This window comes from Convolutriloba macropyga, chromosome 1 (assembly GCF_964194025.1).
Source record: "Convolutriloba macropyga chromosome 1, txConMacr16.3, whole genome shotgun sequence".
Taxonomy (NCBI): domain Eukaryota; kingdom Metazoa; phylum Xenacoelomorpha; order Acoela; family Convolutidae; genus Convolutriloba; species Convolutriloba macropyga.
Window position 1 is genome coordinate 71149720 of NC_134468.1, and position 22976 is coordinate 71172695.

A 22976-nucleotide genomic window follows, 5' to 3' on the forward strand; every position below is an offset into this window, starting at 1 on the left:
TAGTTTGATAAACACTAAATTAGCTAATAAGACAACAATTGCACGTTCAAAAGGCAAATTATCAAATAACACAATATTATTGACACATTATAGGTTTCAAAACACTGCGGAAATTTCACCAGAACACTTGCGAACTAGTTACCAGATACTATTTAAATTTAATCTTACGTTTCATTACCAAAACATAGAACTCAGATCTTGTACCCAATCAATTAAATTTATCTGAATTAACTTTTGACGGCGATAGCATGTCATCTGCAACCAGTTAACATAATCAAAAACAAAACCAGAGCCACATGCAAGCTCCTACTCGTTAATACGCCAAAAAATATTTTGAAGGTGGAGCAATCAGACAGAGAAGAAAATAGGGCACAAAAATATCCAGTGGATAATCGATGTTGTCAACTGAGTTCACTCTTCATATCGCCATCTAATGGAACTTATTTTGCGGAGTAAAATCAACCTAATTGTTCCGACCCTCTTGAGGGGGAGGAACTATATACTCAACTGGGTTTTTTTTTGTTCCGTGAATTTTCGCCGCTCGATATATTCATCGTAGAGAGTTGAGACTGGTATCATTAGAAAGCTCGTCCAGCGTAGAATATGGAATTAAAAAGATTTTTTTAATTTTCGTTTTCTACAGGGAGTTATCGAGGCTTAAACTTCTGAGAAAAGAAGAGTGAATTCACGTTGTTTTTATTCACATTTTCCGGAATTTTTGCCTAAATTTTCGTCAATTTTGCTAAAATTTGTTATAATTTTTAAGAATAGTGTCGTTGATTTTATTTTTGAAGACGAACAAGCATTTTTGATTGTTTTGATTTAATTTTTTGGTCAAAAAATCTGGATAAACATTTCAAAATTTAGCCTTTTTTCATCAACAACAGCACGAAATAAGCTACTTTAGTCCACTTTGATTAAATTTGCCTACAGTACACCCCCAAACAACACTCATACAATCTTTGTAGACTCAGAGGGGGGCTATTTCTACTTCAGAGTCCGCAGAGAGTGCCTTGTAGTTAAACTTTGCCGTTTTTTTGCTAACTTTACTCGTTGATTATCAAAAATGCAAAATTTATTTTGAGTTTCAACTCAGAAATTATCTATATCTACAACATTCGAAAAATCAATTGTTCTTAACGGACAATAAGTATTAACAGGGGTAGTTTTGGGCCATTCTTGGACTGTTACAATCCAAAAAAAATCGGGTTGTAATCAGTCTGTCTTTTTTTTTAAAAAAAAAAGACTTTTTTTTTAATAATAAAGAACAGAACATATCAAATCAAAGCCCAGGAGTGATAGGTCCAACCAATTCGCTTTCTAAACAGCTCCAGGCTAATGCATTTAGTTTTTTCATTGAAAGTTTATGGTCGTTTCTTTTTTAAAAATAATTGACTTTTCAATAAATAATGGCTTAATTAACTTTTCCTCTATTTTTTTCTTAATTTGTTCAACTTCCAGCTTAGTGTCAGCAAAAAAAGACTGCTTCTTCTTTCTACTGAGTTAACATTTATTCTCGGTTGCAGTTTTAAGCCTGAAATTATTGTTTTCTGGCTTTGATACTACAAGATTTTAGATTTTTGTTTGTTTTGATATTTGCCAGTTTTTCACGTTTTCTAATTTTGTCACATTATCACATTATTGACAGTTCTCATGTCACCTTATTAGCATTCAAATTAAAGCACAATTGAACATATTAAAATCCTGAAAGATATAAATCATCGTTTTAATGGCCTCGACGCCTCTTTCTTGAAGAAATCAATTGAATTTTTTAATTTTGTCTTAACTGTCATTTATACTTTGTCGTTTCGGTCGTATGAAATTTCCTGTATAGTGATAGCTTTCATTGGCTTTTCATGGAAAGAATAGAAAAACCGATATTCTGATATTAGCAGATAGCTGATGGCTTTTATGACTTTCAAACCCATCGTTTTCCAAAATTAAAAAAAAAACTTTTTTAACTTCGCAATTTTGTTCTTTTTATGTTTCTTTTTGTTACCTAATCTCGTTAGTTGATTACAGGTCAAATATGACATTATGGGTGTCAAGGGAATAAACGGGATTGATGTCCCAAAATCTTTTTTTAAAGATTTTGTTATGACCTTACTGGCTTCGACACCGCTTTTTCAAAAAAAAAAAATTAAATTAATTTGATTTTTGTCATATTTGACGTTCTTTTTGTAGATGCAAGAAACATTCTGGATAATTACAGGTCTCCAGGGCTTCCTTTTCATGAAAAAACGACGATATTTAAATAGCTCTTTTTGTAATTAATGCCTTTCATGACATTGAATGTAATTTTGTTTCGAAAAAAAAATTAAAAGTATTACTTTAGCACTTCGCTTTTTTGTCTACTTGTTACCCAGTCTTACTAATGAATGGCCACGTACTGCATTATAGCTGTTTGAAGAAGGCGCAATCAAATATATTTTGAGTGCCAAAATTTGGCTTGACGGTTTTGACAGCGTTTTCTGGCAAGTTTCAATTGAAATTTTGTTTATTCTTTGTTGTTCTTTTTAGCCGCTCTAAAAAATGAATAAGGTCAGGTCCTAATGCCCTTCTATAGAAGCAGTGGTAATCGCAAATTTGTGGTAATATTAATTTATTCCTAATGGTATTTATTACTTTGAAGTTAATTGTTTCAAAAAAATAAGTTAATTTTTTTTTACTTTTCTGTTTTTGTTCTTTTTTGTATAATTGTTACCAAACCTTTTTATGGACTGGTCGCATATGTTTTCTGGTGATTTATAAGTTATTTTTGTTTAGTTTCAGGTTTATCTGACGGTATGTTGACTTTATTATTAAATTTAGTTTTTAAGAGGGACATAAATTTTTTGATGTAATTAATGTTTGTTGTTGTTGTTGTTGTTTGATTTCGCTGTTCGTTTTGACTCGCTTTCTTAATATTGACATATTACAGCAATCTAATGCATCAATTTTTACTCCACTGAGTTATTTGTTTTGGAGGTTATCTTATCGTTCATACAGAATTTTTTGAAAAAGACGGGCTTTTTTGGGATTCGCAAAAAATAATTTTTGGGTTTTTCTATCTGTTCCTCATTTGGTAGACAATTATGCCAAAATTGTGGATGGGCGGGGTCGGAACCTTATGTGCCATTGCACATTAACGAGCCGCCTTGTTCACTTCAGTTTTCAAAACGTTTTGGTGAGACTTTGAAGCCTGACTTTGAATATCCGTGAAACAGTTTAAGTTTTTCCCTAAGTTTATCATTTAAAACTGCGGGGCACCATTTGTCAGGGGTTGGTCGGAATAGATGGGGGACAAGGGAGGGTCGTAAGTGTTAAAAACTTCTCAATAATCTTTGATCTTTAATGGTACTATTAATTTGCAACTATATACGAACTATAAGTTCAACAATGGAAAGGCCTAATGCTCAACAAAAGAGGTCAGGGTTCCACGTGTTCAGGATAACGACGAAAAAAACGACAATTTTTTGTAATAAATTGTCGTTTTTCACGTGTAAGAAATGATCGTTTTTTTCGTCGTTTCTGACGTTGATTTTTTTTTGTAAGAAATTATTGTTTTCGTAGCTTTTACTTGCAAGAAATGATCGTTTTTTTTTCCTTGTTTCTTACCTGGTTTTTTTTGTAAGAAATAGTCGTTTTTTATCGTTTTTTTAACGTTCTGTTAAGAAGTCGTTTTTTGATCGTTTTTTCATCGCTTCTTCTGAATGCACAAAAATCTATGAGTTTTAGAAGTCAGCGCTCACTCAGCACTTTTCCCTCAACAAATTAAGCGCTTATTCAGCTCCTCAAATAAAGTTTATCAGCGCGAGTTCAAATAATTTTTGCGAAGTCACAAAAAACTATCCAAAAAACTTTTCTTCAGTTATTTAAAAAATTTGTATTTTTCTTTTTTTTGTGAATTAATAAAATTATTGTTGACGTTGTCTTTTTATATCAGAACACACGAAACACTGACCTATATGGCGAGATGGCAACTTTTGCCCACTTCTAGAACAAAAATTTTAGTGACAGGTAGCTACCGCTTGGGTCGAATTGCTTCCAGAAACCATTTTTTAGTCATTTTGCAAAATAGCCTAAAAATAAGAGTACATTTTATTTGCTAGATTATTTCTCCAAGAACAATATTGACTCAAATTAGATCTGTATGGTTGTATTCTGAAAAAAAAACTATAATTTCGTTGAGTTCTCTGTTTTCTCAAATTGACCTGGTCAAAGAGTTAATCAGGTGTAAGTTTGATAACAAACCGAAACTTTAGATAGTTGTCGTGTTATTTCTTAGTGAATAAAATGAGGGATTACAGTAAACTTTTTTGCTATTCCTCATGGGTGGTTGTCTGAATCATGCCGGTAAAAAACATTCGAGGCCAAAAAAAATCGACATTTTTTGGAATGTTTGGTCACACAAAAATCAATACCAAAAAATGACAAATTTAAGAAAATTGGTGAGTTATTTTTTTTCAATTAGCGGGGAGTCTCTCCATATATACTTTGTATGTACCTTTCCGTAATTATGTTCGTGAATGTTTTGAAATGTAGTCAATTTTTACCCGATGAAACATTTATGACTAACAGCGCAATTGCCTTTTCCACCACTTCTCGACAATGTGCTCCACTAACATGTGGAGTTTGTGTCAAAATATGTTTCAACAGATCATCTGAGCACTTTGGTGATCAAAAGTCAGCAGGTAGAATAATAAGGTAAAGACGTGAAAATTTGTTGCCGGAATCTTCTATTTTTTCCATTTCCTTTGTTCTACTCTTTCTGAAGTTTTTTTTTGCCTGCAGTTCGCCTAATTCATTCACAGTAACTGGACACTAGTAAATACATAAACAATTATATTTGAAAATTCGAATATTTTCCTCCGTTCTTGAAAAAGAAAATCTTATTTTTGTTAGAAAAAGAAAATTATTTTTGTTAAAACAAACTGCACCGTTCAGAGAAATTATTTTTTGTTGAAAAGTTTATTACACTTAACTTTACAGTTGAGCCTCCTTCAGATACTTCAGGGAGTTCTAGAATTAGGTTGAGTTAAATATTTGCACTGAATCCGCAAATAAGCAGGAAAAAAATTCACAACAAAAGGCTGACTTTGCTCTACAAATTTAATAATTTCTTCATCAATTCTGTATCAAATTGGATAGTTTAAAAAGAATTCTCGTTGAGTTGAGCTATTTTTACATTGAAGCAATAATTTTCGTTCTTCAAAGCTTTTTTCAATATAAATCTGTTAACTTAATAAAGTTCAAAACTAAATATGTCTTTTCGCAATTTTTTGTAGGCTTTGTGGTGTTTTGCAGGAATGGACAAGTTTGCTTCAAAATTGTGCTCCCAGACTCAGTTAAGTTACCTGAGGCTAACAAAAACAACCATTGCACGTGGTTCAACATTTTTTTGAATTCTCGTTGATGTTTTTTTCTTGTCAAAACACACAAAACACCCTGGCCTTTGCGGAGAGGTGGGAATTTTTCGATTTTTAGTCTTCGGTGTCAAGAAACTACAGAGTGCGCTTGCATTGCATTCTAAATGACGTCCTAGGGGCATTTTAAAATTTGATAGATATTGAGTGAAATTTATGTTTTATTAGCACAAAAATCGGGGCGCGCTTCACGTTTTTGATAATTTCTCCAAAACTTCATTACCCGATTGAACAGGTAAACGCGCGTTTTGTTGGTACTGAACTCCTCTTGCGACACCCCAAAAACCCGCTTTAGGGTACATATATAGGTTCGTTAGACTCCTCAGTTAATGGGGAGGTACCCAATATATATTTTGTGTACCGTTTTTCGTAGTTAAAAGCCGTCAATTTTAGCCAACCGTGACCCACACATAGCGTTTTTGTCATTTGGTAGGGTACATTTATGTTGAAATGTCCCCTCGCAGAGTAAACCAAAATTTGATTTGAAATCAGCGTGAGCCGTACCTTAATCCCTGTAAAAGGCGTTTTGTTTCATCCGTTTTTGAGAAACTGGTTCGGACACACACCACCCCATTTTGACATAATCGTGTCAGGTGCGTTTCGTGTTTCTACATATCAGACTGACAAAACAACTGACAAAAGTAGCAATGAAAAATAGTTCATTAGAGCCCTTTGATAAATTGGATTTCCCCATATGTTTTCAGGTCCTTTCGTGGTGGAGCTAAGATGGTCAATTATGGGTTTGCAGGTCAACTCTCCTGGCTTCTGTCCAGATCGATACGGTACCTCAATGATTCAAAATTTCTTTACGATACGGTTCGATACGGTTCTCAATGATCTTTACGCTGCACATTTCGTATTGTTGTGAGAAAATAGCGAAAATAGACCGTTAGCAAAACCTAGTGTTGGACATTTTGACCGTTTCCGACCTCATATTCGCGGGAAAATTCTGCTTCAATCTCGTGGGAAAATTCTTCTTTCTGTAACAAAAATTAACGAACTTGGGCCCTGTTCTAGCACCTTTGAGCATTGGTGAACTTGTATTGTACACTGCATTCAACTATATTATACTGCATTCAACTATATTATATATTTAATACAAATTTTTCTAAGGTGAGGGCCCCGTGACCCGATGAGATGCACATCCCCTGCTGCGTTGAGACGCCGGTTAGTCAAATCATTGCCCTGCTGGCATTTTGTGCACCTCAATTTGGGGATGTAGTCTTTGCGGGGAAGAAATTTGAAGGCGTCTTCCTTTGAGTTTCTTTGTGCATGTGTTCCCATGTTAGGCTAAGGCTAATTTTCAGATATTAAAAGATAGTTATTCTTTCGTGGCCAATTCGAGTGTTAAAGAGCAAATTCTTTTTCAATCTTATTAGCATGCTATAAGCCAAAATAACATTCCTCGTGGAATCGTTAACGTATTATAAAAATAGATACTTCCATTACTGTCCAAAGAGACCTCCAGGCGGAGATATTACCCGCAACTACAATAGCCACTAGAGCTCCTCTAGAGCCAACAGCTCCAAACGGAACCAGAGTCTATCTAGATATAGAGCGGGATCACATGGCTCAGTGAAAACCCCTTTAGGAGTCCCAGTGTTCTGGGAATCGGGCGCAAACCCCTCGTCCGAATGAAGCACGTGGTTTGGAACATTGAAAAACGCCATAATGGCCCGGGATAATCTCGCTGTCGATAAGTTACTTAAACTAAAACCGACACGAGCAGAGCTTTTCTACCCAACCCTCCCAACATACGAGGAAGCCTTCGAAGGAGAAACCGAAGACGGAGAACGACAAAGGGAACAAAGGAATGAAAAAAGAAAAGTGGATTGGGAGAACGAGTGTGAGCAAATTGAATACAGAGGGCCAATGATTGATCGAATCCCGTGGGATGAAGCAGACCCAAAGGTCAAAAGCCTTATCTATCTTTCGTTGGGAACAGAAGGGTGCCGCACTTACCATCAAAGAAACCCTCATACTAGAATCGAACGCTGCACAACAAACGAATTAGTTCACGAACTTTCACTTAGGTTCACCCGACCACGGAACTTAACATTCGATCGCTTCCAGTTTTTCCGCGCAATTCAAAGCAACGAATCACTGGAAACGTTTTACAGCAGAACTCGGGTCCCATGCAAAGAACTCGGACCCGAGAACTCCGAGAAATCGGGTCCCATTCCGAGAACTCGGGTCCCATGCAAAATTAGAACAACAAGAAGATCTAGTAAAAGATCTGTTCATTTCGAACATGCATGGTTCCAATATACAAATGGAACTACTTTCGGAAGTCAGAACACCACAACAGGTGCTCAATTATGCCATCAATAGAGAGAGAGAGAGGGCAAGCGAATCAACAAGAAATTTGCAGAGCACCCTCCAACTGGAACACAGTTACATACGTGCGCCCCAACAAACAACTGAGCACTTCAATATCACAAAACCACAAAAAGCAACCCCATGCAGAAAATGTGGTAATCCATTCAGTCTAGCACACCTCTAGATTTGCCCAGCAAAAAACCAACAATGCAATATCTGCAAGAAAATAGGCCATTATACCTCGTTATGCACAGCAAAGATGCCAGAACGAAAAACCCCTCGAAAACAGCAACTTACAACACCAGGCCAATATACGTCATCCCAAACAAGACGGGTTAGACACGTAAAACCAGAAATCTCTCAAGAAGACTCTACAGAAGAGAGTGTAGATGCTGAGACAGCACTTTATATAAAAAGCTACACAAAGATTCGAAGATTGGGCAAATATTAACCTGATACGCCCAACAACCTTCCACAATCAGCCCAACGACATCCTAAATAAAAACTCCGACGGAGAGTTCTGGGTGAACACTGTAACAGACCAAGAAAAACTCCATTGGCTCGCCGATACCGGCTCACCAAGATCTTTCATAAACACCGACAAAGCAATGGAACTAACGAAGAAAATCCCCAACGCTGCAATCCATCCATACAAAGAAAACACAAAGTACAGATGCTTTAATAACAACAGCATCCAGATTCGCGGCGTACTCCATTTGGACGTAAGTTCAGATCATGGTCGGCAAAACAATGTAAAGTACTGATCGTAGACAACAAGACAAACAACATCATGGGTTGAGACTTATTGGCAAAACTAGGGATCACACTTAACGCAAACAAACCAAAGGGTCAGCAAATATTACAAGTTTTCAATATCTAAACGAAAAAAAACATCATAAAGTGGACACTCCAAAAATATCCACACTTATGTACAAGACTAGGTCGTTCAAAAAATCACATAGCCCAATCAATGTTCAAAGCAAACTATACCCCGTCACAACACAAAGGCCGTAGGGTACCATTACATCTTATAGAAAAAGTCGAAAACGAACTCAACAAACTAAACCGCGACGGACAAATAATCAAATTAGCGAAACGCCCGGACGACCTTTTCATAAGCCCAGTTGTAATCACAGTCAAAAAAGACAAAAGTGTCAAAATAGCTCTCGACTCGAAAAAGTCAAGGACGCATTACACAAGAACAAGTACCAAATGCAAAGCATCGATCACCTAATAGACTCGGTTGCCCTTTACATCTCCGAAAGGAAAAAATTACCAGGTTAATATTGGTTCTCAAAAGTAGATCTCAAATACGCATACAGCCAAATCCCACTGGATGAAACTATACAAAAACATTGCAATTTCAATATAATAGGGGGACGCGCAACAGGCACGTACCGTTTTATCAACGGATTTTACGGTTTAAGGGATATGCCAACCACATTTCAAAAAACAATAGACAAAACACTTCAAAATAAAAAACAAAATTTGCATATCTTGACGACATTCTAGTGATAACGAAAGGAAGTCTACAAGATCACGAAAACGAGTTAGACAAAATAATGAAAAAACTTAGCAATAAACCTACAAAAATGCAAATTCGCAAAAGAAATTACATGGCTAGGTTTCAAAGTAACTCCAAACGGAGTAACCCCAACAGAATCCAAATGTGGTGCCATCATATCTTTAGAACCACCAAAAACACTTAAACATCTACGCTCATTCATGGGATGCATTCACCATTTAATAAAACTCCTACCAAACTTGGCAGAAATGTCAGAACCCCTTAGACCGTTACCATCAAAAGCTAATACAAAGGCACAAAACAAACTTGACTGGAATGAAAAACACACAGAATCATTTAATGAAATAAACTACGAATTCAAAATATTACCGAAAACAAACACTTCGACACTGAAAAACAAACAAGAGTAAGATGCAACGCCAGCAAAAAAGGACTAGAGGCATGCCTAGAACAAAAATTCGGTAATACCTGGGAACCAGTAGCATACGCTAGTAGATTTCTAAATAACTTAGAACAACGGTATAACACAAACGAACTAGAACTACTGGCAGTGGTATGGTCACTAGAACACTTCAAATACTACTTATACGGTTCACAGTTCATTCTCCAAACGGATCATCAAGCACTACTTTCTGCCCTAAAAGAAAACAGGTGCAAAAAAAACCACATCAAAGTCGCCTAACACGGTGGGTTGACCGTCTCGTACCATTCCACTTTGCGGTCGAACATGTACCAGGAAAAAAATATGGGCTTTGCTGACTATCTCAGTAGAAATCCAACAGGAAAGGCCCCCCTCCAACAGAAGAAGACAAATATTTTGTCAGCAATACTATCAACGATATAACTTTCGCTCTAATTCAAAACAGCCTCGCTCCAAATGGAGCAAGCGTATCCAAAGCAGACAAGAAACAAGTCAATTATAACGACGTGATTAATCCACTCCAAGAACACAGCGAACGAAAGAACGCTTCTTGCCTTAAACAACACAGAAAACAGTCGCTTTGTCTTACTTCTAATTCCCCATCGTTCGTTAATTCAAATTTAAACTCATTTAACAGTAAACTAATCGCCATTACAACGCGAAAAAATCTATTTAAAGAAACATTTCAAATCGCAATCAAAAAAGGCTTCCCCTCCCCAAAAAGAAAACTCCAAATGGAGCAATCTATTCCATCAACCAAAATATTGATCAATTCGAGTACACAAACTGATTATATATCAAACAACGGCAAAGGCCTAGATGCTATCGATGAGTCAAAACATGAAGATTTATTCCCCAGTTACAGTGATACCCCAACCCCACATTACCGAGAAAACTTAAACAAAGTATTCAACGAAGAGTTCATAGCAGAGGCTTCGAGAAAAGAAATGAAACCAATCATCGATTTAGTTACAGCCCAAAACTGGGAAGACCTTAAAAAAGTGAACCCTTTATACTACAAAATCCGCCGCGATTTATCCGTCAACCCCACCAATTGTTTGATTTACGACAATCGCATGGTTATCCCCAACAAATTAAAACATCTAGTGCTCGACGCTATTCACCAAAAGCACCCCGGCCAAGTGGGAATAATGGCATTAGCAAAGTTGTTATGGTGGCCTCACATCCACTCGGAGATAAAGGCGAAAGCCCAAGCATGCAAATCATGCACAGACAAAGGTAAAGATTTAAAACCCCTAATACCTAAATCACAACTAGGGTCATTACCGCCGCTCACGGAACCGAACCACGAAATCCAAATGGATTTCGCTGGTCCCATACCATTTAAGGAAAATACGCAGAATAACTACATATTAATCACGGTTGATCGCTTATCAAGATACCCACATGCCGAAACATTCCATAATTGCGACACCGAAACAGCTCTCGACTACCTCGAACGCTACTGTAAACAACATGGTATCCCTAGGTCAATAAGATGCGACCAAGCCCAAGCATTTAAAGCGAAAGAAGTTGAAATTTTGTGCAAAAACAAAAATATAAAACTAATCCTTGCTCCGGCTGGAGACCACAGAGGAACAGGTATGGTTGAACGACTAATTCAAACTATAAAACGACGGTTAGCCGTTCTAGAAAGACCCCAATTGGAGCAATGAAACATTAAGCACTAGGCTTGCTAGTATCATCGAAAACATACGTCTAATACCTAACAAAACAACAAGAACAACGCCATTTGAAGAACACTTTGGACGCAAACCTAACACAGAACTCTCGAATATTGTAACTAAGCCATCACTCGCTAACTTGTCGTACAAAAAACTCAAACTTCGTTGTTTAGACAAAAGACTCCGACATGACGCCCTAACTAATGAAGAACTGTGGAGGCGAGACGGGAACTCCGAAGATGAGTTGGATATTCAATACAAACCCTCAGCAACAAATCCTACTACTCCGCCGGAGATAGACTCCCACGATTCGGAAAACGTGCCACTAATCAATACTCCCACACGTAATATCAGACCTTCAGAACTACACTTCTCCATCGGAGACCACACCACTAAAATTGTATATAATAAGAAAAATATAGCTCGAAAAACAATCATGAGAAAAGCTAAAGAACCGAGACCCACACTAGCATCTCAATGGAATATAATACCAGATGGTACAATAAACGGGTACTCACCTCATACAGTAACCATAGACACTCCTAAAGGAAAAAACACAGTCATAAGAAAGAATGACATAGTTATAGCTACGGAATCTATACCACTCCCACCTCCAGAACCCAAACCCCCCGGGTACGAAGCCACGTCTAATTCACATGGTCGCATGCAAAACCGTAGGAGAGTATAAATGTAACCAAGAAAAAATTCGTAAGTTCTGTTTAGAAGAAGCAAAAGCAGCCAAGAAGGCACAATCATCAAGCCAAGGAAACTCCCCCGGCAAAGGGCACTCCAAAAGAATCACTCAGTTGAGCCAGCCCAAACAAAGCCCTGCAAAACCAAAAGCGAAAATCGAAACTAAATGGAAGGAAAAGTTGGTGAAATTAACCACTCGTAACCAAACTCGTCATCAGACAAAATCAAAAGCCCCACCACGAGCTCAACGCGGAATGTTGAAAAAATTTAATGCATCCACACCCAAACAGTCATTCAACTACAAAGCTCAGCAAGCTGCGCTCCTGGAACCTGCCAATATTGCCTCAACAAGTAAAGCAAGTACATTTCAAGCAGCTCAACCCCCATCCGAGGTATTCAATAGATCGTTCCTTATTTTTAATTTCAATGAAACAGACCAAAGCAACATACAAACACACTTCATTGAATCCGATAATCCCGACAGTCCACATCATCTCATACACACCAGCGACTACCCATCGGACTTTATGAGGACGAGCCCAGACAGCTCCCCGATAAACGCGATGGAAATCAGCACTCCAGATGAAGAACACGATCAAGCTGAACCACGGCTGATCTCAATTATTCCCGCAAGTAACTCACAGATACAACAAACTCCATCTGGTGAAAAGGACGAATTCGGAGCTAACCGTGATAGCTTTGTCAAGAGCACTGCCAAAAGTGACAAAACAGTGAATAAAATCCTGTCCGCACAAGGCAAACCCATCTCGTCAACCCCGCTGTCTCAACTCTGCGTATCTCAGCCCATGGAACAATCACCACCTGCAACCAAAAAGGCTCCGGAAAATATTTACCTCGATTCCTCCAACTCGTCTCAAGACACATCAAGAGGCATCCCAGAGCAGCAAATGCCGACCCATACAGAACCCCGTTCGGAGGTATATAACAGTTCTCACAGCTCGTCGGTGTATAAAACACCGCCGTCCTCCCCGAAAAATGACTCAATCTCCGATCTAAATGATGAAGACATTCAGGAGTGGAACAAAAACTTCTAGACAGAAATTTTCTCGTAGAGGGGGAAGTGTGGTACAGAGAACGCAGTATCTCCTTGCAACAAAGCGCCTAGAAGTATTATTTATAAACTCTTATCTCAAACTCTTATGCTATATAATTAATTTCACTATTTCACTTGTACATAGATATCTAAACCCCAAGTGGATTTAACTCTGTTGTTCACTTTCACGCCTGATTTACAGGTCCCGTTAAAGCTGCTAATGAGTCATGTTAGAGCTCAATCGCAGACAAGATATAACAGCGCTTAAAGATAATTGTTCTTTCGTGGCCAATTCAAGAGTGTTAAAGCGCAAATTCTATTTCAATCTTATTAGCAAGGTATCAGCCAAAATAACATTCCTCGTGGAATCGTTACAGTATTATAAAAAAAGATACTTCCATTACTGTCCAAAGAGACCTCCAGGCGGAGATATTACCCGCAACTACAATAGCCACTAGAGCCAACAGCTCCGAACGGAACCAGAGTCTATCTAGATATAGAGCGGGATCACAAATACAATAAGCGAAAAAATGAAATTTCCATTTGAAAACCGAAAACTTTCCTATGGAAAAAATAGTGATATTTTATCGGGTCAAAGAGTTGTTCAAAGTGAACCAAACTGATACGCCAGAACACCAGTAGTACTTACATTATATCTAGGCTCTAATGAAAAAAAGTCCATTTAACCTTCCTACAATTATTCTAGCCTGACAGTTCCAATTAAATCGAAATCCAAGCCGCTATTTCACTTGCATTCAAAGAACTTTTAAACAAATTTGACTTTATCGGCTTCTATCAAGACCTGATGATATTGTTAAGAAACTCAAGGCTCCACTCAAATCTTCCTTCACACGTTGCGCCAACCCCGCCCCTCAAAGTCCTAATAGTAAGCAAATCCCAATTAAAGCGTCTGAATCAAGCTTTCCGTTTTCGAGCAGAAATAACTGCAAAGGAGCTCCGGGGGGCAAGCTGGATCTCGTGAAGAGTCTAAAAGATGAGATCAACCGTGATGACTTTGATGATATAATGTTGGGAGGACACGACATTACTTCCAAAAAACCAGAAGAGGACCCGTTCACAAATTCACGAAGCAACACAAATCGTGAAAACTTTCAGAAATTATCTTAAATTCTAGCAGAAATTATCTCAATTGTTACAACTAATTGCACGAGACTCATATCAAGCAACGAGAAAACGGATAAATCAAGTCTATGATCAATTATTTTTGCGGTAAAAACATCCAATTCAAACGGGATTCCATCTTGACTCGCTTAATGACAAGGTACATCTTACGAACACATGTTACAAAACTCTTGCTTTCATCCTCAATAACATCATGGATGCCCCAGACCATTACCAGATGTGGATACTGAGCTTTTGCAAAAATTCATGTAGCTGAGCCTAGAGTCGCAACACTTTTCAGGTGCGTATTCCGCCTGTTGTAACCTTACAATTTCTTGACTTATCGCTAGAGTTTTCTCAATTATGTCATTACTTTGAGTTCCATCATTTCTGAGTTCCCGACTTACTGTTGGAATTAACCTGCCCTGAATTAAACAACAAGTTGTTTTGATCTGCTCTAATTTAGAGTTTCACCTCAATCTGCTTTTGAAATCTGGACAATATCTCTTAATCGTAACTGGCACAGCTATTACAAGCTCCTATCATTGTACGCTAATATTTTTCGCCTCACAGAACATCAGAGAAATGGTATTTCTCAGATGCACAGGTTACATTAAAATTGACATGTTCAGAAGGCACTCGTAGGTGAGGCTCTCGTGATCAAATAACTACACCGAGAAAGTTAATTTCTGCTAATACCGTTTTTAGGAACATGCTTGTAGAGAACAATAGGAAAATGACTTCTCTTTCAATCTCCCGAACACGTCAAAATGATATGAACAGGAGGCACTCGTAGGTCAGGCTTGCGCGATCAGTTAGTTTCTCAGAACTCAGTACGTTGTCAAGTTTTGGGTTCAAAAAGTATCTATATGCAGTTTCAAGAAACCTGTTTTCCAATCTAGTCAGACTTATTCAATCGATATTATGGTCTACGCAGGACTGTTAACATCCTAGTAGGTCCTAATGCAGAACGAGATTTTGCTCTAGGTAATCTACGAAAAAGCTACTCAATACATTGTCAAACTTTGGGCTCAAAAATATCTACATACAGTTTCAAGAAAAATGTTTCTCAATCTAGTGATGGACTTATTCAAAGTATTTGGATCAATGTAGGAGTGTCACCATCATAGTAGGTTCTCATGCAGAAGGAGATTGCGAACGGTTTGTTTTTTTTTCTGAAAAGTATAGAACTTTGCTTAAAAACGTCTTAAGTTGTATAAGTCAGCTCTTCTATGTGTTTGTTTTCTTCCGGAGAGCGTTTTGAGCCAGGTTCTTCCCCAGTGCTCTGCTCTATTCTCCTATAGTTATTTTTTAATGTAACTCCACCACTTCGTTGCCAAGCCCAGGAATAAAAACGGATAAGGGTAACACAAACAGAACATACTGGAAAAATCTCAAGTCCAGTTTATTAAACTGAACTTGAGAAAAGTTTCCAACGCTATTACAGTTCTATTCAATTTTTAACAAAACTAACAGATAGGCGCTAATTAAAAAAGGAATTATTAATCTGACTTATCCAGGAAAAACGTTTGAATTTCGTTGGTAAATAATTGCTAATAGGCTATTAACATTTTCGAAACATAGCTAATTCCAAAAATATCAAAATAGCTTTTTCCAGCACTTTTACAGTTCTATTCAATTTTTAACAAAACTAACAGATAGGCGCTAATTAAAAAAGGAATTATTAATCTGACTTATCCAGGAAAAACGTTTGAATTTCGTTGGTAAATAATTGCTAATAGGCTCTTAACATTTTCAAAACATAGCTAATTCCAAAAATATCAAAATAGCTTTTTCCAGCACCTTTACAGTTCTATTCAATTTTTAACAATACTAACAGATAGCCTTAGCTTGAGTAGATTTAAAAACTTAGAAAAACACAGTTCGCATTTTTGCAACTATTAACCAGCGAAATACTAATGTCTTCCTAGCAAACTAGAAAAAATTCTCTGTTTTTGGAACTTACCTGCTTAGAGAAATTTCAACAAATAATTTGTTTATATTTGTATGACTTTTTTCAACAAAGCTACATTTTCAAAATTTTATTTGCTGAAAAGCATTGCATTGCATTTCCTTAACGTTCTCAAAAAGTCGAGGAGCTGCTCAAATCAAACCACACTCAACCTGAAAGTTCCACTAAGCGAGTAGGCGCTAATTAAAAAAAGAATTATTAATCTGACTTAACCAGGAAAAACGTCTGAATTTCGTTGGTAAATAATTGCTAATTGGCAAATAACATTTTCAAAACATAGCTGTTTCCACAAATATCAACGATCTGCTCAAATTACACCAAATTCGATCTAAAAGTTCCACTAGGGAAGTTGGTTCTAAATCAAACGGAATTACCCTTATAGCTTGTCTACGAAAACATAGTCGGCAGATGGCCGGAATAGCTGCAAAAGAAAAGACATGCTTGCCGTATAATAGATAGTAACAGATAGATATAAGTCGAAAAAGTTATCGACGCCGCTCAAAAAGCTAAGTTAAAAACTCAGCAATAAAATAATAAAGCTTGTTAAACTTCATTGCATAGAAGCCTTTTTCCTTAAAGGGACCTTTATTATACATAAGATTTGCTTTGACCTTTAACTAATCCAAAATAAACTTAAATGTTAAAATGAAAAAGTCATTTTATTGAGTGAGGTAAGTCACATCTAATCAAAATGTAATCACGCGAAAAACTTTTGCTAGAGAGAGTGAAAAATGACGTCGCGCGCAAAAAAACCGTTAGTGAGAGGAAGAAGTCATTCAGAAAACTTGACTTCTTCAGCTTTGATTTGAACAAATGTAAAACGAAAAAGAGCTTCAGACGACGAAACAAAACATTGTAAAAAATGAACTGTAATAAAAATCAAGACAACCGCAATATAGCTCCGTTCAGCTTACAGCTTTGCAGCTATAAAAAAGGTTGGTATTTCGTTGGTTAATTTCGTTATGTTTGTGTGTGTGTGTTGCTAGATGTTGTTTTATGCGTTTTTGTGATGTTGGGATTTGTATTATAATTTTCAGCAGCTTATCTAGAGGTAATTTTTCATTTATTTCTGTAAAGGACATATTAGGGTCATGAGCCAGTCTCTGCCACCACAATCTGACCCACAACCATAGTCCTTCAATTTCATATAATTTAAAAAAGTTTCTGGTGCATTTGGTGCTATATTTCTACATCCCGGGTACTCAAAGCTCGACGTTTAGAGTGCTCACGAACTTCGAAAATGCACCAAATTCGATCTAAACGGCAATCTCTTAAGTGAAAACAACAACGATCCACATGTAAGAAACGACGAAAAAACGACGATCCAACTTGTAAGAAACGACTAAAAAACAATAGTTTCTGACCAAAAAAATAACAACGAAAAACGATCAGTCTTACAACTGAAATTCCTCAACCCGGTTCGAAAACAAGGAAGTCAAAATTCAAGCCGGAATAACTTTAAAAAAAGGCAGAAAACCAATCCTTCTGCAGCTATCGAATTAACGTTTCTAAGGTATAGAAATTCTGAAGATTTGCATCAGGCTATTTTTTTTTCATAGCTGTACAATTTAATTTTTTTCTTTATTGGAAATTGACTCAATGTTCGCAAGTGTACGTAGAATCCAAGTCATATCCAGTTATAGTTCCAAAATTTCCATTCATTCTCACAGATCACCAAACCGTAGCGTTTGCAGTGTTCCATTGGTCATCATCTTATATGAGGCTTAGTGAGTCGTTCTCCACAAGTGGCGCGATTGTCTTGTACTTGACGAGATATTGAGTTCCTTCGGTCAGATCAACCACACCCTCAGGGTCGTTCTCATCTATTAGCACCTAAAACTTTGCTTGTGTTTCCAAACAAAGTACACAAATCTGCAGACTCCACTTTTATATTCAAAGCAAGGCTGAATAGTAGTTCTCTTCCATAAAAAAACAACAAGAAGGCTCGCTTTTTCTGTGCGTGGCAAATAATGTTACCGCATTCGCATTTGAAAGCATGATATATATCAAATCAATATATTTAAAATGATACATCAGAAACGTTTGTTTTAGCAACAAACATTCAGCTGAAGTTTGAAACAGAAGCAACAGAGAAAATATCGAGTTTTCCTGAAACATTGAGCCTAAACATAAACCCTTTAAATTTAATTTTTTTGGCATCATTGACGATTTTGATTCAGCTTCATCAGTTTTTTCTATGATTCTTTGAGAAATTAAAGATTTTTAATCACTTTCAAAGTCCAATTGATGATTTCTGACTCAAGGTTAACTATTCTCAAATACTCTAATTTTATCAAAACTAACGCTTTAGTCAAAAACATTGCTAAATGTGGGTGTAGAAGTTTAACATGTTTTTATCCAGATACTCAAAAACGAACTCAAAAATCATTAAGGAAACAGCGGCTCCACGTCACGTGTATTCAGTGAATCCCTGGTCATTTCAAGCTATTCGCAGCCGTACCACTTTTTTCTTGCAACATGCCCTAGACGGTCTTTTGGTAAAACGAAGGCATTAAACAGCATATGGAAATAAAAACAAATTTAGGCAATTGTATAAACAAGCGGCAAAAGCAGGTGAAACGAATCAATTTTTCTGAGAAACTCATTAAGATAGCAGTATATGTCCTGAAAAGAATTAAAGCAAAGAAAAATTTCAAAATGCAATTCTGACTGATTGACTTCATGGAAACTGACTACGCAGCAAAACGTTAAAATATAAAGCATGAAAAATGCACATGAGTTTAATTTATGACAAAGCAGCAGTAAAAAATAGATTTAAATAATAAAGTGCTCAGCTTTCTTCCCACCTTTTTTCTGTGTGAAAACACAGAATTTTTGGTAGCCTATACACTTGTGAAGGTAAAAAAACTCATTGAGGCACCTTGAAAAATAGTTATAGTTTTATGCTGTAGCTTAATACTCCGAGAATATATTATAATTACAAGAGAAAGAAGGCTAAAAAATTCAAAATCTCAAAAGATACTATCAAAATTGATAAAACCATAAGCTACATACAAAATTGGTCAAACGGAGGACGATATACTTTAGAGACCGTTTCAGATCTCTCAATAGCTTCTGTTGTGGACAGAAAGACAAAACCTTCATTAATTAACTAAAAAAAACAACTATATTAAATATAGTTGTACAACTTGTTTGTTGGAAAAACGAGATCAAAATTGTTGAAAACATAGAGACGGACCAATTAAAAGGCGATTTGTTTTAAGTTGCCATAAATTGAAACTCCAAAAAACTGTTAACATCAGGAAGGAAAACAAGGCAAATTAAAGAGAAAACATGTCAGAACAAAACTTTAAAAATGAAATGTGCTGTTTTGAAAAAGCTGTCGTTTCAAAGAAAGATTTCTCCATGATTATTATTAAAACTGAATGGCCAACAAGCTGCCTATTTGCAATGAATCGCTACAATGATAACCCGGCAAGCTACGAAAAAGGACTGAAAATAACTAAAAATAAATAAGACAATTCTCAAAAAAATTATTTTCACAGTCAGCAAACTATCAGAGTCATAAAAAGAGATTCATTGAAGCTAAACAGTTAAAGCTAAACAATGAAGGAACTTTGTTGCTTTTTGTCAACAGATGTGATTAAATCTAGTTTTGAAAAGGGATTAGCTCTAAAAGCAGCAGTAAAACACGGCAAGACAACAAAAATTCGCAAAAACTCTGATTTCACTGTTATCTCAGCAATAGCTATTCTTGCCCTGAAGCTTTTTGTTCTTTGTTACTTGCGCTGCCTCAGTCTGATTAACCGTTTTGCTATCTGTTGTTCTCCCTCAAATTTGACTTCCAATTGACCTCAAAATGATATTTAATAATAGCTGACCGAGAACGTGGAGCAGCTCACAACAACCTCTATTCGTTTTTATACTGAATAATCCAAAAAAGAGATAAAATTTCATCAGTTACATGAAATGTGCTAAAATTTTAAAAATGTTAAAAAAAATGATCAATTTTGAAAAATGTCACCAAACGTATCTGATTTCTTTCTCAGACAAGTCGAAACAAGTTAGAAAAATGCCGAATGAAACATTGTTGATTGGTGTTCAGTCAATTGTGCACTCAGATAAACTGCAAGCTATCGCCCAAACTCTTAGTTTTTTAGGTTCGATATGAAATATCTATAAATTATTTCGAAAATTTTCAAAAAAGTTAACCATTAGTATCAGATCTCAAATGAGTTTCTCCCTGCCATACACAAATACTTAGAACGAACTGAATATTGGATGAAAAAATAGGTTAAAACAGGTGAGGGATGGGTTAATAATACAAAATGTCTAAAAATTGGCTTAAACTTTTTCGCAAACTTTTTTCTCAAAAACGCATTTTTTTTGTATTTCTGTACTATATGGAGATATTGACAATGATAGGAAACTCGTCTTTCAAATATGCCCTCAAAAAACAGCTAGTTTTTGTAAATTATAGAATTTTGACAAAAATTTTAGCTAAATCTGATAAAAATTAGGTCAAACTGCCTGAAATTGTGGGCAGAAAATTGTAAAATTTTTCCCAAAAAAAGCAAAATTCTTACAATTTCTTTGTAGTGAAATTCTAGACACAGAGCTTCAAATTCATGCCACATGTGCTAGTATGCATGCCCTCAAAAAGTGAAATCATGTCTGAACAAAGAAGAGGCTAAGTTCTCCTTTTTTTTCAAAAACTGTGGGAACAAAAATATGAAAATAGAAAAATAAATGTTATCGACTAATACGGGGTAATTTATACACCAACGCATTGTTGGCACACTGTACATCTACAAAAAGAGAACATCTATGAAGCAACACCATTTGGAACAGCTTTCTTTGAATAGAAAAAATGAAATAGCTTTTGTTTTTCAATTCGTCTTAAATAGAGGTACAACTAATTATCGAGGATGTCTGAGATAATGGTGACTTCAATTAGAGCATTTTACAGTGCCAACCTGGCGTTGTGTCTGGTTGACCTTGAGGAAGACATAGTGATTCAGATTCGGTTCTCTGGCCAACAAATTCTGCTCTAGCTTCCTGATCCCGGAGGGTAGCTTGTCCAGCACCTGAGAATGCAACTGAGACTTGTACAATTGTTCTAACTTGATCGCAAATTGCAGTTCTTCCGGTGACATTTTATTGTAAGAATGAGGCGGCTGAGATCTGTAGTGCTGAAAAACAATAACAATCATAAATTGCTTTTTTGAATTCTACCTGCTGAATAAGAAAACTGTCTAATTTTGATCCATTAAGATTGCCAGTCATCAATGACCATTTTTTTAACACCTGCAATGAATAAAACTACCTCTTTTTAGCTTATTAGGTACAAAAACTGTGCACAGAAACGACCAAGGACAGATATTTTAAACAACATCTGTTCTGCATCTGACGACTTAGCGACAAAAATTGTCCCACCAGATAGATTAACTTACAGATGTACCCCATGTTACCAGCGTTCATCACTTACTTCTAAGAGGTAAAACAAGTTCTGCTCGATTTTGTTCAGCCTCAATCGGAGATAACTGGATACGAGGTAGCGGATCCTCTGAATCTCCATCTGGTGGATCTCCATTCTCAAGTGATCTGAATCTACCCCACTAGAGGAGGAGGAAGCGCTCTTTTCTCTGATCAAATTCGCTACTCTTTCTAGTTTCTGGCCCATGGAGCTGATCTGGTCTAAGAGGCAGGTAACCAGTTCGTATTTGGAGTCTAAGAGGTCTGGTGCGAAACGCTCGTTGACCCATGCTGTTTTCAGCTGATTGATTACCTATATCAGAACAGTTTCCATTTAAGCATAACTTTGTTGAATTCACTGCTCATATTCCTAATAAAAACAGTATCAAGAACAGTATCTATCATGAAAGATGCCGCAGCTATTTGTTCTACAACAATTTCCTCCCACTGACAATATGATCATCAATAATTTCTATTTAACCGCCTTAGAATTATATCAGAACTGTTTCTTTTACACCACGAACATTTTTTTTTGTTTTCATTGGCATTTTAAAAGAAAAAAGTACGCGCTTTTTCGAACTTCTAATGATCTGTGCAGCCTATCGAGAATTGGAACTAGAACATAGACCATCCTCAAGCTGTAAAGTACCAGTTATTTATAATCTAACGGCGGAGGGACAGTTTTCGTATCTATAATGCCACGTTACAAATCTACAAAGGGTGGTTCTGAAATTTATTTTTAACCTCACAATTGATATTCATATCGTGATATTCATATCCTTAAAGTGCAATTAGATTGCTCCATTTGTCAAATTTAAGTAACAAACAATTGACTAATCTAAACGAATTCTAAACAATTGACTAATCTACTCGAACTCTTATAAGCATTGCTTACTTCTTGAGCAGACAACTCAATTTCAACATCGGCAGAATTTGTATCCACTCCGTCTGTCAACTCGGGAGGCAGTCCCACCAGATCGTCCAGAAGAGTACTCGCATAGCTCCTGTAGCCGCTCGCTGACGACTGTTGCTGCTGGCTGGTTCTATTAAACGTAGCTGAAGACGAAGGATGGTAGCTGGTCGCAGCTGATGAGAGTCCGCCACTTCTCACACTCACATGGTCAGCGCTCCCGCTGTTAGATTCGACAACTTCAATATCATCGTCATCTTGGAAGAGAGGATCAATGTCCATTAAAAAACAATCTGAAAGAGAGAAAAAAGAAAGATTGATGATCCAAAGAGAGATAACAAACATTCATTTGAGTGTTCAATCAACGAACTATATGAAACCAATCACTATGCATTAATTAATCCCAGATTTGGGATATAGTTTTATCTTTCAAA

At 36.6% G+C, this 22976-nt stretch overlaps 2 protein-coding genes across 15 annotated transcripts in view; both read right to left on the minus strand.

Moving 5' to 3' along the window:
* Positions 1–22918, minus strand: LOC142351105 (DNA replication complex GINS protein SLD5-like). Of its 3 annotated transcripts, none has more exons than XR_012760941.1 (5): positions 22528–22918; positions 21646–21945; positions 21134–21349; positions 17812–18029; positions 1–104 (listed from the first exon to the last, which is right to left on the minus strand). XR_012760941.1 is itself a non-coding variant. In XM_075403199.1 (4 exons), exons 1-4 carry the CDS (start codon positions 22885–22887, stop codon positions 17910–17912), a joined length of 996 nt encoding a protein of 331 aa, XP_075259314.1. In that variant the 5' UTR covers positions 22888–22918; the 3' UTR covers positions 17677–17909. The 3 variants fall into 3 exon arrangements, 1 of the variants encoding a protein (XP_075259314.1); XR_012760944.1 differs by having other exon boundaries at positions 1–126; XM_075403199.1 differs by lacking the exon at positions 1–104 and having other exon boundaries at positions 17677–18029.
* Positions 1–22976, minus strand: part of LOC142342119 (cilia- and flagella-associated protein 46-like) — a 754419-nt gene that overhangs the window by 439191 nt on the left and 292252 nt on the right. The gene's annotated exons all lie outside the window — the stretch shown is intronic.